The sequence below is a fragment of the Monopterus albus genome, unplaced genomic scaffold, assembly GCF_001952655.1.
Source record: "Monopterus albus unplaced genomic scaffold, M_albus_1.0 scaffold96.1, whole genome shotgun sequence".
In the NCBI taxonomy this organism is placed as follows: domain Eukaryota; kingdom Metazoa; phylum Chordata; class Actinopteri; order Synbranchiformes; family Synbranchidae; genus Monopterus; species Monopterus albus.
In genome coordinates this window covers 365,558-381,709 of record NW_018127976.1, presented here as the reverse complement: position 1 = coordinate 381,709, position 16,152 = coordinate 365,558, and the positions used below count along the sequence as shown (strand labels likewise).

The 16,152-nt window shown below is 40.4% G+C and overlaps 1 protein-coding gene across 2 annotated transcripts in view; it reads right to left on the bottom strand.

The window, feature by feature from the left end:
• galk1 (galactokinase 1) overlaps positions 1 to 15,135 on the bottom strand; it is an 18,606-nt gene extending 3,471 nt beyond the window's left edge. Inside the window, exons 1-8 of one of the 2 annotated variants that reach the window (XM_020608942.1) lie at positions 14,495 to 15,135; positions 13,847 to 14,036; positions 13,472 to 13,591; positions 11,279 to 11,414; positions 10,512 to 10,693; positions 9,191 to 9,341; positions 8,941 to 9,103; positions 4,176 to 5,410 (exon numbers count right to left, since the gene is read on the bottom strand). In XM_020608942.1, the coding sequence (XP_020464598.1) occupies positions 5,243 to 5,410; positions 8,941 to 9,103; positions 9,191 to 9,341; positions 10,512 to 10,693; positions 11,279 to 11,414; positions 13,472 to 13,591; positions 13,847 to 14,036; positions 14,495 to 14,659 (1,275 nt within the window). In that variant the 5' untranslated portion in view covers positions 14,660 to 15,135 and the 3' untranslated portion in view covers positions 4,176 to 5,242. Of the gene's footprint in view, positions 1 to 4,175; positions 5,411 to 8,940; positions 9,104 to 9,190; positions 9,342 to 10,511; positions 10,694 to 11,278; positions 11,415 to 13,471; positions 13,592 to 13,846; positions 14,037 to 14,494 lie in introns of those variants that run through there. The other variant, XM_020608943.1, reaches the window with a different exon arrangement.
• Between the last annotated feature and the right edge of the window lie 1,017 nt (positions 15,136 to 16,152).

The window sequence follows — 16,152 nt, the reverse complement described above, 5'->3', positions numbered from 1 at the left end:
TTTTCAACTACATCCTCCATTTTGTTGACCTGTGTATCATTGTCCATAAAATATTGTGGGTAGTTACACTTTCTAGAACTGTTTCTAATCAATTTATTTAATATATTCCAAGTACCTCTGATGTTATTTTTATTATCCTCTAATAATTTAGAGTAATATAGTTTCTTACATCTCCTCAAAATCTCAGTTAATTTGTTCTTATATGACTTATATTTTTCTTCTGCCTTCTTTGATCTTTCCTTTATAAATTGTTTATATAACCATTTCAATCCATTTCAAGATGAGTCTGAAATATAACAAAATGTGGAAAACTTGAAAGGGTCTGAATACTTTCTATACTGACTGTATAAAGTGTTCTGACATTTTCTGAGACCGCTTATCTGGCAGCTGAGACAACTGACCAGTCAATGGCTCTCATTACAATGGGGAGACAATCTCTCATCTCAGCAACCCCCTTCGTAGTTCACTGCTTGTTATGATGTCTCTGCAAGTCCTTTTGTAAGGTATACTTGAGTTTCATGGGCAACACAGTGGTGGTTAGTACTATCGCCTAATAGCAAGAAGGTTCCAGGTTAAAGCCGGTTTCTGTGTGGAGTTTGCATGTTCTCCCTGTGCCTGCGTGGGTTTTCTCTTGGTACTCCAGTTTCCTCTCACAGTCCAAAGACATGCAACTTAGGTTGATTGGTGACTCTAAATTGCCCATAGGAGTGAGTGTGAGTGTGTGTGGTTGTTTGTCTACGTGTCCGCCCTGTGGCAGACTGGCAACCTGTCCAGGGTGTACCACGCCCAATGTCAACTGGGATTGGCTCCAGTTCCCCCATGACCCCATTCAGGCATAAGCGGTATAGATAATGGATGGATGGATGAATGGATGGTTTCACAAATGAAATCAAATCTTTGTTGCTACTTCTTTATTTTGTCTAGAGGTAGAGTTACTGGAAGTTAATGTTATACTTGAATAGCAACAGTGCAGCCTCTGTTGAAGCTGTGTTGAAGTGCAATCAACAGAGCCAAGCCAGCCAAGAATGCTGCTGTCCCAAATGCAAATTGATCACGCTGTATTCCTGTGCCCTCTGGAATTTGGACTCCTGAGTTAAGCTGACTGGTTGTTGGGTTTTTCCAATATAATAATAATAATAGTAAGGTCTAGACCTTACTTTATAAAGTGTCCTGAGATTACTTTTGTTGTGATTTGGCGCTATAAAAATAAAATTGAATTGAACCCAATGTCTGCTTCAAGTCTTTATGCTAAGCTTAGCTAATCAACTACAGCCCCAAAGTTATAGGTACCCTGTGGCTTTTCTGACCACTAGGCATGCCATGGAGAGTGGGTCTCCACATTGTTAGCCTTTGTGGGCTCACATCACAACAAACAGCTGGTATCAGTAATGTGTGCACATACAGTACACACACAACCTCTGCTGACATGTCCAGTATATATAGTGCCTTGCGAAAGTATTCGGCCCCCTTGAACTTTGCGACCTTTTGCCACATTTCAGGCTTCAAACATAAAGATATAAAACTGTAATTTGTTGTGAAGAATCAACAACAAGTGGGACACAATCATGAAGTGGAACGAAATTTATTGGATATTTCAAACTTTTTTAACAAATAAAAAACTGAAAAATTGGGCGTGCAAAATTATTCAGCCCCCTTAAGTTAATACTTTGTAGCGCCACCTTTTGCTGCGATTACAGCTGTAAGTCGCTTGGGGTATGTCTCTAACAGTTTTGCACATCAAGAGACTGAAATTTTTGCCCATTCCGCCTTGCAAAACAGCTCGAGCTCAGTGAGATTGGATGGAGAGCGTTTGTGAACAGCAGTTTTCAGTTCTTTCCACAGATTCTCGATTGGATTCAGGTCTGGACTTTGACTTGACCATTCTAACACCTGGATATGTTTATTTGTGAACCATTCCATTGTAGATTTTGCTTTATGTTTTGAATCATTGTCTTGTTGGAAGACAAATCTCCATCCCAGTCTCAGGTCTTTTGCAGACTCCATCAGGTTTCCTTCCAGAATAGTCCTGTATTTGGCTCCATCCATCTTCCCATCAATTTTAACCACCTTCCCTGTCCCTGCTGAGGGAGACACACCAAACATGTGGAAGAAGGTGCTCTGGTCAGATGAAACCAAAATCGAACTTTTTGGCAACAGTGCAAAACGTTATGTTTGGTGTAAAAGCAACACAGCTCATCACCCTGAACACACCATCCCCACTGTCAAACATGGTGGTGGCAGCATCATGGTTTGGGGCTGCTTTTCTTCAGCAGGGACAGGGAAGATGGTTCAAATTGATGGGAAGATGGATGGAGCCACATACAGGACCATTCTGGAAGGAAACCTGATGGAGTCTGCAAAAGACCTGATACTGGGACGGAGATTTGTCTTCCAACAAGACAATGATCCAAAACATAAAGCAAAATCTACAATGGAATGGTTCAAAACTAAACATATCCAGGTGTTAGAATGGCCAAGTCAAAGTCCAGACCTCAATCCAATCGAGAATCTTTGGAAAGAACTGAAAACTGCTGTTCACAAATGCTCTCCATCCAACCTCACTGAGCTCGAGCTGTTTTGCAAGGAGGAATGGGCAAATATTTCAGTCTCTCGATGTGCAAAACTGATAGAGACATACCCCAAGTGACTTACAGCTGTAATCGCAGCAAAAGGTGGCGCTACAAAGTATTAACTTAAAGGGGCTGAATAATTTTGCACGCCCAATTTTTCAGTTTTTTATTTGTTAAAAAAGTTTGAAATATCCAATAAATTTCGTTCCACTTCATGATTGTGTCCCACTTGTTGTTGATTCTTCACAAAAAATTACAGTTTTATACCTTTATGTTTGAAGCCTGAAATGTGGCAAAAGGTCGCAAAGTTCAAGGGGGCCGAATACTTTCGCAAGGCACTGTACAATAAATATGAGCCCACAAGGTTGTGCCAGCTTTTCAATTCTGACTCTCCCAACAGGAAAAATCTCTTCATTGAAAGGTTCTTTATGAATCCAATCAAATTTCAAATACTGCTGAGTTTTCATTGTCTCTTAAACATGGGCTCATCTGTCCCTGGGTAATTTGCTCAAATACATTTGTTGAGTCATTTATTTTTTGTTTTGTGCTTGCTTGGCTGCACAAAAGAAATTTTCTTTGTACAAAATTGGGGGGTTATGTGACAGCCAGGATTACAAGATGGCACACATTGTTCCCACTGAAGGTTAATTAGCCCACCCCACACCAAAAATCTCTTCTGGATTTTCTTCCACATTGTGCAGGGTCCACTGTACATGCTTCTGCCCATTTGGTCCTGTTTGGCCCTTAGACTACACCTAGGCTTTGGGAAAGTTTTACATATATAAAACCTCCATGCATTAAAAAATTCATAATACAAAGACTGATAATGGACCTGGTCTGCAGATCAAGATGGGCTGTCTATAGTTTTAGATGTCACTGGTATCATTGTGGTCTATAGAGAAAATGCTTTTTGGAACCCAATGGTGATTTTTCATTGAAGTATTTCAAATGGCAACTGGGAAAAATGGGCTGAGTATCAACTTTCCGTATTACATCCATGGTTCTAGTCCACAGTGACACCCACAAGGGGGTCTGATCACTTTTTCATGTGGGGCAACTGCGGTTCAGTGGGTAGAGCAGTCGTCTCCCAGTGGGGGTTCAGTGTCTTACCCAAGTGTCCTTGGGTAAGACACTTGGGTAAGAGCTGGAGCGCAGGAAATTCAGAACATACCTGAACACTTTACCATCTCGGTCTATAAAAATATTTCCTCTGTTATCCCTGACCACAGGGATTTGTCCTGTGAACATGGCACCAAGCATTGAGTCACGGCAGCGCGTCAGAGTGTCCAGAGTTGTGGTGTAAATTTCTCCACCAACATTCAAAGACACTGGGTCCTGGAAAGAGTTCTTATTGCTGTTGTCGTCAGGTGAGTTGAGGTTAAGCATCTTGGAGGTAAAGCATTTATGTTCTTCTGAAACCTCGTCTGATGCTGTTGGGAGGACAAGGACCCTCCTTCTCTGGTCAGAAATGCTGCAGACTGAGGGATGTGGTAACTTCAAGAAAAAACTTGTTTCCTTTGACAGCCAGGCTGGATACAGCCAAGTTAAGGGAGACTGCGAGGAACTGTGCCAAGTCTGTTTCCAAAGCTGAAGATTTATTCTTTCCCTTCTCCCTGTTGTTTCAAAGCAAACATCTCATCCCTTCAGTTTATGATGCAGTCCTTTCCCGTGACTTTCTGTGGTTCAATTTATGTTTTTGTTGATGTATCTCCAGTAAGTTCTGAATGGTATCAGTGAACAGCACGCCTACAGTCTGACTATGTTAAGGAAGAAAGGCAGCAGGGCCACAGTGTCCAGACCAGCATAATAACAAGACACTTCTGGCTCCGTCTCCATGAAGCTCGCTTTTATTTTCAGCTCATACCCCCCTGATCTCTCAACTCTTACACACACTAGAGCTGTCCGAGCAAGACACAGGGGACTGGGCAATTTGTCTGAAATGGCCCCCTGAAAGTGACAACTGTGACACTGAAAAGTGCTTTTTATCTCTTGTGAACAAATGAACCATGTCCTCAGATACTTTTCATTTCAAATACCCTTTGGAATGCAAAGATTTTCAGATAACAGATTCACAAAAAAAGAAAAAACAAATGTCCCCAACTAAATGGAAAAATTTACTTTGTAGCAACTGCTATATGACATCTGACAACATCTGATATACTGATGAACAAAGAAAGAGTATCTACAACTCTCAATCTATCTATCTTGGAGATCATGTAGTTTCACAGTCTGAACTGTTGCAGATACAAAGCTGCCAGTACTGGAGACCATATCAGTCTAGGTATCACTGTCAGCTCTTAGTCTATACCTCTGTATTGCATGACTTGTTTTATGCCATGTAACATTTTAATCTCAAGCAGCCTGTTGGTAGTTAGTTGGCAACTGTGTCAGTCTACAGTGTACAGTGTGTTATGCTTTGTCAGTTCATCAATAAGAGGCCAATCACATTACAGTCATTTGAACTATTGTTTAAGATAAAAATAATGGTGAGCAGTTCCAATTTTTTGAAATGACAGGGACTGTAGACAATGCTGGCAATGGCCCTATGACCAAAACCTTAATTTGTACCATTTTCCACACTTTTGCTTCATTTCCACTATCGGAACCTAATGAGTGGTATACCTTGTACTTCGGCCTGCAAAACCTCCCAAGATGACGCGGACTGTCCTGTTTTATTTTTCACTGTATTTTCTCTGTATCAGTTTCTGTTTAGAGGAGGGAGGGGCCACGCCCCTTTCACACACACTCACAGCTGAGTAGAGGGAGAACAGATGATATGAAGTATCACTCCATAGTGCAACAATCAGCTGGTAACAGAGACTGTATGAGCAGTTGAACACCTGTTGAACAAGCATAACACAGACTTGCAGAAATGTGACATCTTCACTGCTTTACCCATAGTCCAACTCACTAAAGTCCCAGTTTTACCTCTAAACCAACAAGCAGAGTCCTCATTTTACCTCTATTTTATGATTCTGTGGTGGCAGCTGCAATTTTTTACACAGTTGTGGGTTGGCCAGGAGGTAGCATGGTCAGGGACAGAAAGAGACTCAACAAGCTGGTTAAGAGAGCTGGTTCTGTCCTGCACTGCTCTCTGGATTCCATCGAGGAGGTGGTGGACAGAAGGATGCTGGTAAAACTAACATCCATCATGCATAACCCCTCCCATCCCCTGCACCACACAGTAGAGGCTCTGAACAGTTCTTTTAGCACGAGACTGTTACATCCCCAGTGTAAGAAGTAACATTACCGCAGGTCATTCCTCCCCACAGCTATCAGACTGTACAACACATCACTGCAGTGATAAAATAGGTTAAATTATGAGGGACTATGTAATAATCTACTGAGGTGCAATATTCAGCTCCTGGGTGTGAAATGCATTGTAAATAGGCTCATGTGTAATATCTTGTTCCTGATCTCTCTCAAATACTGTACATTGCAGGGGCTTTAGGTATTTTTGAGTAGTTCAGAGATCCTTATGGCTGAAACACAGGTTTCTCTCCCCCATTGTGGGATTAATTGTGTAATATTCAATTGTTCTTGATTTCCTGGTTGTTTAGTCTCTACTGCTGTTCCTGATTCTCTCCAGTGCTGCTCTGCCCTGTTTTTAGGTGCCTTTGATTTGCTTATTTGTGCTGTGTAAAATGTAACGTTCTGATGACGCTACTTTTATAATCCTTGTTCATATCGTCCTAATGCTTTGTTGCCTTTATGTAACTTAAGTGTTCTTTGTTACTACGTACTTACATATGCATGCGCCGCACGGAGTGGCAGCAAGTTACAGCAGCTGTGTCCTCGTTTTCTTTTCCGTGTTTTTATGAAGTCGTGTTCTTATGTGTCTGTTCTTAGGGTGGTGTCTGTTCTTATGGTGTTATGTTGGTTGTTCTCTATTGCTGCTGTAACACAGAAATTTCCCTGCTATGGGATCAATAAAGTACCTACTCTACTCTACTCTAAACCACTACAAGTGCCTCTTTACACACCATAATTGTAATGCTAATGACTGAAGTGTGAAGACTAGGAAAACCAATCAGAGGCAACTGCTCTGCACACAACCACCCCTCCCCCCCAGTGCTCCTGGAACTTGATTTTAGTACTACCTCCTGAGGGGGGGCTGAAATATAGCCTCCAAAGTGGGCCGAGAGCCTGTGATGAGTATTACTCAGCTCAACACATTTTGATAGGTTCCTATAATGGGAAAACTCCTTTTGTCACATTTTCTATATGTAAAGAACTTGGCTACATGAATGCTGTACTACACCTTAACCCTCATGCCATCCTTTAAAATCCATCCAAAAGTGTCCCTTTGGACAAAAAGTGTACCCTTTGCAGCAAAGCAAAAACAGCTCTAACAATGTCATAAATTCACATTTTTTTCCACTTTAGCCAATCTTTTAAAAACTACTTCTGTCTGAAATATACATATCAAATATTAATTATATTTTGGGATTTTTTTAACCCTTTTAAAGGCCAGTATGTTGTCATAACCCCTTTCTTTTCAATGGAAAAAAACAAAAAAATGTAATAATTTTCAAAAAATACATTTCAACCAGTATTTTATTATTATTAGGCCCTGGGATGGATCAGTGATTGGTAGTAACATTGATATTGATGCATTTTTGTCTTTTTTGTAGTGGCAGATTTTTAAAAATCCATCCAAATATCACCCTCCAGACATTTTTTGTCCCATTGAAACCATTAAAAACGCTATATTTGATGCTAAAAGCTATTTTTGTGTAAGCTTCTTCTGGCTCTTTGTAACCAGGAACTCCCAGAGACGAAGCAGACCACTTGGATTATATAAAAAATAACCGTGCTGGTTTATTCAAAGAATCACAGGTAAAATTAACATTATACGCAGGCAGAATCAAGTGTGAAAGACCCTGAACCATAATGCCTATACAATATTATCACTTGGTTGGGCTAGCCCATACTACACAAAACGTCAAACCGTGACGTCACCTAATATGCCAGCTTTGCAGCTGACCATAACAATAGTCAAAACATGAAGAAAATCAATGTGTGTGGCTGTTGATTAGTGGTGTGTATCTAAGAACATCTTGACATGACATCTAGTGACATGTCATGACATTACACATAAGAAAATATTATGATTACAATTACGGTTACACATATCATAATAATAACAATATCTTCCTGCCTGCAAACTTTTTCTATCTAGTTGTCCTTGGCCATATGCACCCTGCAAAAACTCATGAGAATGACTAAGCATTTAACAGCCTGAGCTAGACATCCTGGCTCCACTAAACATTCCTAATACAACAAATATCTAACCAATATCTATCCGACTAAAAAATTACCTAACAATGCCATATTTATCCTACAATAAAGCAATGCGCCGCGCTCTGTTCCTTATGAATTTTGAAGTACTTGGTCCCAACTTTTAATTCTGATAGTCATCCATCAGATGGTGACATGATTCCATTTTCGAAGCCTGCAGCCAAAACAAAACCAAAATGCACTTGTACCACAGTTTTTTGCAAGGGTGACTTGCTATAATAATGAAAGGATTTGATAAAGTGCATATCAGTTTTGATGTTGTATTGATCCAGTGTGCGCCTTTGTGTGTTTGTGCGATTTCGCGTGCGTGCCTGCGCACGTGCTCGCACACGCAAAGCTGTTCCAATGGCGTACAATGAACAGAATAGGTTTGTGTGCCCAAATTCACAACTCCTTTCTCTTAGAAGGTCACACTCTTTGTTATATGAACTATTTTGTGAGAATTAAGTGACAACATGGCCACTGGCCAAAAATATAGCGTTTTTAATGGGTTTCAATGGGACAAAAAATGTCTGGAGGGCAATATTTGGATGGATGTTTTTTTCTTAGCCATTTTAGGCCAATTTAAGGAAGTGAGACCTCAATTTTAAATTTAAAAGAAAAAAAATATCATTTGGCAAGTTTGAGCTGTATTCATTCAACACAGCCAAATTGGCTTGAAAATAAAAAAGTGAAAAGGACAAAAAATGTACTTAGGGATGCATAAGGGTTAATAAGTCTAAGCTAAGAGTGCAAACATTTTCACTGAATTTTTGGTAATTTCCTAATGATCTAATTTTCTTTTCAATTTATTGGCCTAGAATCCCCCATAAACTTTGACACAAATTATGGATCAGTTTCTTAACACAGAAATGCAGCTGATATTGTTTTCACCAGACATCATGTGAGCCAAAATGTAGAATTACTTTAACAAAAGCTTTGTTAATATCAGCATATGTATTTTAATTTGGACCTACCAGCTTTTTATATGTATTTTTAAGATTTTTTTCTTAATATATTTAAGGTAATCCTGATAATGTACATAGAGAACAGGTAATCTTTGTTCGCATGTGTATATGTGTGCATTAACCTTTATGTGGAGTATAGTCCTGTCAACAGCATGAGCCTGCAGTAAAGTCACAGTGCATCCACCGAATCCTCCACCTGTCATCCGGCTGCCAAACACCCCTTCCACTTCCATGGCTGCAGACACCAGCTCATCCAGCTCCCTGCAGCTCACCTTATACAGATCCCTGACATGGGGACATGCAGTTACCACACACCTCCCACATTTTGTCCCCAAACACAACTCAGGTGTGATACAACTGCTTTAACTGTACCTGAGTGAGTTGTGGCTCTCAACCATAAGCTTGCCAAACTCTTTGTAGGCTCCTCTCTTCAGGGCTTCAGCAGCTTGGACGGTTCTTTCTATTTCCTTAATCACGTGACAAGCTCTTTGATAGGTTACATCATCCAGTCTGTCCCTTGCCTCTGAAATTATAGGGAAGGAGACAACAAAACCAAATAGGATAAATGTTTGTCTAAAAAAATGAATTGCTCTTTCTGACAAGTGTTCACCTTGTCCCATCTATTCAGGTTTTACTGTTTTAATTACCTATTAGCCATATAAATAAAAGCACTACAACCCTAAATAGTGTTAAAGACTAACTTGAGTACTGTGTCACTAAATTTAGCTTTAAGGAGTGCAGGCAAAGACTGATTTTCCCCTTAAGGTTATGCTCTGAAAAATAAAGGAGAGATGACTTGATCTCAAAATGACATGTATGCTGGCAACAGGAATGACCTGCCAATCCACAATCAGTGTTTGGACAAATGTTCGTGTGATTGGTGTGTGACAGCAACACCAAGTTAATCAAACAGGTGACTGGATATTTCTCTCTACAGTCAACTAAGGATGGTAGTTACAGCCATTGATAGGGTTAGCCTTCACAAAGAATACAGTACATGAAGTAGGCTATAACTTTTTGGGGGAGTAATTCTTGTGAATGGTAACAATAGACATAGAAGATTTTAGCCTATTTTACAAGTATAGAAATTGCTAACACTTACTGATTTAGCTAGTTACATTAGCCAAAGAAGCTAGTTAGTTGACATTACATAAATAATGCTATATGTTAGAATCCCCTCCCCTGATTCTGTATGTTCTTGCACATTGCACATAGCTTACATCATGCTCACATATCAGTCAAAATGGAACAAAATTCTACAAACTCAATAGACCATGGCAGGAGCATTTCTCACTGAATCTCAAAATAAATGTAATGCTTTTCATGAGGTGTTTGTGGGTGTGGCTTTGGACAGAAACAGGCTAGCTGTTTCCACCAACTTCCAGCCTTTATACTAATCTAGGCTAGCCACACCATCACTGCAGCTCCAAACTAACAGGCACACAAGATTGGTATTAATTTTCTATTTGCTTTGAGGGGGAAAAGGATGGCACTAGGATTCTGTAACAGAAGTAGTATGACACAGTAAAAGACATAACAAGAGAGAATTACATCAATGGAATGGAAGAGGACAGGATGGGGCAGGAGTCAGAACAACATCCTAGGCCAGGACAGGGCAGGACAGAGGGTAATAAAGATAGACAGAGAGGAACAGAATGGACCAGTACAAGATAATAAAAAATATACTTCACACCATCCAGGTCCATAATTGTAGCATCTCTAAGACTGGCCATTCCTAGGACAGAGGCAGCTTCTTCACACTGTCTGCGTCTCACGGTGTACTCACCACCAGACAGTGAGTGCCTCACATTGGAGTTGGTGATGAGAATGACCAAGCTTGGATCTGCGAGGGGCAAGGGGGTGGCCTCCAAGGATCTGAGTCAAACAACAAAGTGCAAGATTGATAATGGTGGATATAAATATGTAGAGTTTCCTCTACTGTTTAGCCCTGTGCTTGAAGTGGGGAGAAAAGGGACTGAGGGTCTGAGGCTAATTGACCAAATAACAAATACAGGCTAGGTTTAAATGAAATGTACACAATGTAAAAAAAAAACTTATAATCCTAATATATATTTATTCATTACTGAAATTATTGACAAGAAGTCAGAGGAGCTAATCCCCTCTGGCTCTCACATTGTAGCTGGCAGAAAGCTTCTAAACTGTCCGTTCTGACTGCAGCTTCATGTCACCACCCCTGGCTCCAATCATTTGCTCTCGTCCACTTCCCAGGCAAGACACAGTGCATCTCAAATGAGCCGCCAGAGAAGAGTATGGCAGCTTGTGCTGGTATGCAAGACAAAGTCCCAGTACCCGAAAGAGTACAATGTGTAAGTGCTAGTACCGCCTACTGGTGCATATGAGCCCACTTTAAGCACTGGTTAAACCAAAAGATCCCAGCGGAGACAAGGAAGTCACCAAAGACTATTGGATTATTGTACTCTCACTGGACATTGACAAAACCTGCAGTCAATGAGCAAAGCATGGCGCTCTCTGCCGAGGACAGACACGAACTGATCCATAATCCCACAGGGTACACCAGCATGAGTGTGTTCTGCCTGCTGACAGGCTAATGCTTTGGACACCTTGTCTCCATCATCTGTAGAAACAAGGACAAAGACAGACACCAAAGATCCAGGCTCATATAGCTGCAGATCAACCATTATGTTTAGGCTTTTCCTTGAAAATCACTATGCATCATGTCATATCATATCATAATATAAAGTGCCCTGAGATGATTTACATTGCAATTTGGTGCTATACAAATAAAACTGAATTAAAACAGAACTGAATCATCCATCTCTAATAATAGCTAATATCAAATCTAATTATCGCTTCTGGTGCTCCATACTTGATTATAAGTTTCTATTGTCTTTGGAAGTTTTTCTCCATTTTTTCCCCTTTTTTTCTTGCTTTAATATTCTGCTTCAAAGCTTTTGATTCTTTTATTGTTGCTTATGGACTTGTTTTACAGTTGAACTTGTTGTTTTGTAGCTGTCCAATTCTTGGAACTTAATCTTTTTTAATTAATTTTGTTCTTCCCATTTCTGAGCATGCAAATTGTACACCAAGACTGACTGTACTCCGATCAGCCATAATAACATTCTGACCACTCACAGGCGAAGTGAATAACACTGATTATCTCGTTACAATGGCACGTCAGTGTGTGGAGTATAATAGGCAGCAAGTGAACATTCAATCCTCAAAGTTGATGTGTTGGAAGCAGGAAAAACGGGAAAGCATGAGGATCTGAGTGACTGACAAGGGCCAAACTGTGATGTTGATGACTGGAACGTCTTGTTGGGTGTTCCTGTCTGCAGTGGTTAGTACCTAACAGTGGTCTAAGGAAGGACAACCAGTGAACTGGTTGTCAGGGTCATGGATGCCCAAAGCTCACTGGTGGTTAGGTTGACCTACTCTAGATTAAAATTTCATTTTTCATTCATCCTTTTCAAAAAGATTCAATTTGTTTGAATCTTTGTTAAAATGCTTGAAAATGAGAAATACTGTACACTGGTCTCTATGAAAAGAAACATTTAGCGGCTGTAGTGATGATATGACACCTGGAGTGGGGAGGCTGTTGAATTTGTCTCAAAAATTATCTCTGACTTGTCCTCACAACAACAGTTTTCACTCCTTTTATAGAAGTTTTTTACTGAGTGACAGACAAAGTTGCAGCTTCCCTGCTGTTAAAAGTTTTCAACTTCCCATTGTGGGATCAAAAAAGTTTATCTTATCACATAAAGATCCCTTCCTTACTGCTGTAACTAGGGATGCAGCGATACCGCTTTTTTCAGACCAATGTTTCTACTATAAAAAACTACAATTACCATAAAAGCACATTGACTTTAGAGACAGTTTTAATTCCACGAGGTTTACTTTCTGACAGTGATTCAATAGAATATCAAGAGGCTGTGCAAATTAACCGAAAACTTTCTGTGATAACAAACCTAGTATCACCACCATTCCCACTGAATAATGTGTAACTAGCTGAATTTCTGTAGCCTGCAACCAAACATACTGTAATAGTTTATTTGACCCTTAGTTAAGATGTAATGATTTCACAACCCCCTGACCAGAACCTCACACTTTAGGAGCACATATCACAGTCGTTACTTTAAATTTTTTATTTAACAAGGAGCTTCAGCATTACTTTTGTTGTCATCACTTATCTTAAAATATCCATGAACCGCTGAAATTTCTTCTCTGCCACCTAATGACCAGCTCAGCCAGCATGAGGTTAATGTAATGCTGGTGTTATATGGTATGGATGGACAACTTCTATGAGTAAGAGTAAATGTTAAATGGTCTTATATTTGTATAGCGCTTTTCTATGCTTTACAGCACACTCAAAGGGCTTTCACACTAATTGGCCATTCACCCATTTGCACTCCCAAACTAACACATTCACACACCAGTGTCATCACTGGGAGCAACCAGGGGTTCAGTGTCTTGCTCAAGGACACTTTGACTGGACAAGCTGGGAATCAAACCGCTAATCCTCCAGTTAGGAGATGACCCACTCTACCTCCTGAGCCACAGCCGCCAGTAGAGTACTAGAAGGTGGATTTGGACCCGGCATTGGTGCATCCTTAGCAGTAACTGAGCATCAGAACCACACTGGAGTGACTGTAATTTCTGTAAGCAAACTCTGACCTGGTTTGAGCTGCTGCAGAAATGTGTAGAAAGCCACCTCCAGAGAGGCAGAGCTGGACAGACCGCCTCCCAAGGGGACACTGCTGGCTATCACCGCTCTAAAACCTGAGACAAGAGGAGCTGAAGCATGAAAGACAGAGATAAGGCACATGAAATAAACCTGCTGTTGTGTTATACCAAGAAAGGATATGATACGAGACTGGCAAGCTTGTGTCGTATGTCTGTTTTAATTTATCTTGACTGATATAGGTGAAAAATGAAAATTTAACTGCTGTCAAAACTAATATTTCAGTTTTAAAACTATAATATCTAATTAATGTATATTCCAGATAAAGCGTTTGGAGCTTTGGATAATGTCATAGCTTTTGTGTTTACCCCTGTAATGCTGTATAACACCCTTCACATAGTTTGCCCAGCTGGGTGACCCTGGAGACATAAACAATCTGTCAGTGGGCAATCTGAAGTCCACTCTCCTAGGCTCATCAGCATCCTCAGTTGTTGTTACCACGGTAACATCCTGGCCAAAGGTTTGACTCCCTACTACCACAGTCACCAGGGGCAGCGCCTGAGACACCAAACACAAATGAACATATTCAAGATGGGTGAAAGATTAAATAGCTTGCCAAACTCCATTAAAAACAAAATCAAACGTTTTTTGCTTATTGCATATTAGCGGAACTTAAGACCACATGCCAATGTTTAGGTTGTGCTCACCTGTTAAAATCATGCAAGTCTTTACTTTAAAGTGTAACACTGTTGATAACGCAAGGTTGCAATGGGGGCAGTCAAGTTGTATTATCCATAACTAATCATTGCTGGGAGTTCTGGATGCATACGGAACTGCGTGAGTACTGCATGCATACGGAACTGCAATGAGGGAGTGTTTGACATGTTTTGTAGAGGTTTGGAGTCATGTCTTGTCCGCCACAAGCACAGCAAACATTTAACAGAGCTTTAAACAACATTTGATGTGTTAACACGAAGTTCACATTTGCAATGACTGAAAATTAATGGTCGTTTTACCATTGGAAGTACAAATCCCTGGTTGTAGTCAGTGTGCTCCCCTATCAGGTTGACTCTTCCAGGCGCACACACCGCCACCTGAGGAGTCTCTTCCCCAAACACCTGTCCGAACACACGACGAGCATCCGCAACAAGTTCGGATACACTTGGAAATGAACTGGCCATTGAGCAAAATGTAATTTCAGAACGTGGCTTAGAACACCTAAGTTACTGACAGTTGATAGGATCAGACCAGCACACGAATCCGTCAAAATATAAAACGCATATAATAAAATGCAACGGGGAAGTATGTAAATAAAAGCTACAGTGGTCACGAGCCTCCTTCTTCTTCGTTGTAACATTGAAATGCAACCGGGCAGAGCATTAGCGCCACTCTCTGTACGTTTACAAAATTCTTAGATAGCCTACATAGGATACCATGCCCAGTTTTCATGTACTGTATGGCTTCTTCCTGTATCATTTTTAATTGAGTAACATTTGACATGTGTCCTCCTGTGGCTACAGACACAAAAGTAGCTTCTTGGCTGCTTTCTGTGTGATGGGGGAGGCGACAGTGGTAGGTTGGGTAGAGCAGTCGAATCCAACCAGAAGATTGAAGGTTCAAATCTGTGTCTCCAGTCCACCTGTCGAAGTGTCCTTGGGCAAGCCCCCCCCCGTCCATTTACCATTTAAGTAAGTTCTGGTGCCTCTGCAGGCAGGGGGTGGTACTGCAGCTTGGATTCATCAGCAGGCAGCTGCAAACCAAGAGGCACTGAACGTGACCTTTGACCTCTGAATGTACCTCCACAAGGAAGTAAAAAAAAAAAAAAACCTTATTTGCCATTTATGAGAGTTTTTATTTATCAGAGGAAATTTTTGAGGTGAAAAGATCCAATATTACTTAAGGGTACATATATTAATTGTGATTGTATTAAAAGTTGCTAGTGTAACATTTTATCATCAGTGTATCATCTTGTTGATATCTGATTTTACCTTAAGAGTAATGTAAACCAGTGAGAGTATGGTGCAGTAGACTCTTACTGACACTAATGGTTTTGAAAATGCTTGAAAAGAACCACATTTTTCATCCTATCCTCCCTCCCCCTCATAAAAGGCAAGATGGTGTCACATGCGTACAGAGCCAAACCAGTAATCAGCATAAAAACACCACCAACAGTAAAATGAGCCAAGGCACAACCAACAGGTAAAACAGAAAACCTTAACAAAAAAACTAAAACAAAGTAACAATTGCAATGAATCCTGCAGTAATCTGCATCAGACCTCACCATTGTTTCACATTCAACATTTACTCATTGCACAAGGAGCTTGAAACCAACAATATTGCACTGTATTTAGAGTCCTGATACAGGTGGGGGTGAAAAAATTATTGTAGTGCTTCAGTCTGCATCTAGGAGCTCTAAACCACATTCCAAAAGGTTAGAGCTGGAACTCACTATGTAAGATGTGGATGGTATCTGACACTATTCCAAGGACATGCTTGGTCAGTGTTTGTTCATAAATCTGTTGGGAAGATGAATAATTTTTGAGACCAATGATTTTCATGGCAGACTTTACCATTTGGCCAATCTGGACAGACCAGTTTCCATATCAAGCAGTGATCCTATATTGGATGATACCCTCTAGCTGGCCAGAAAATGATCACCAGTTTCTGTTCAACA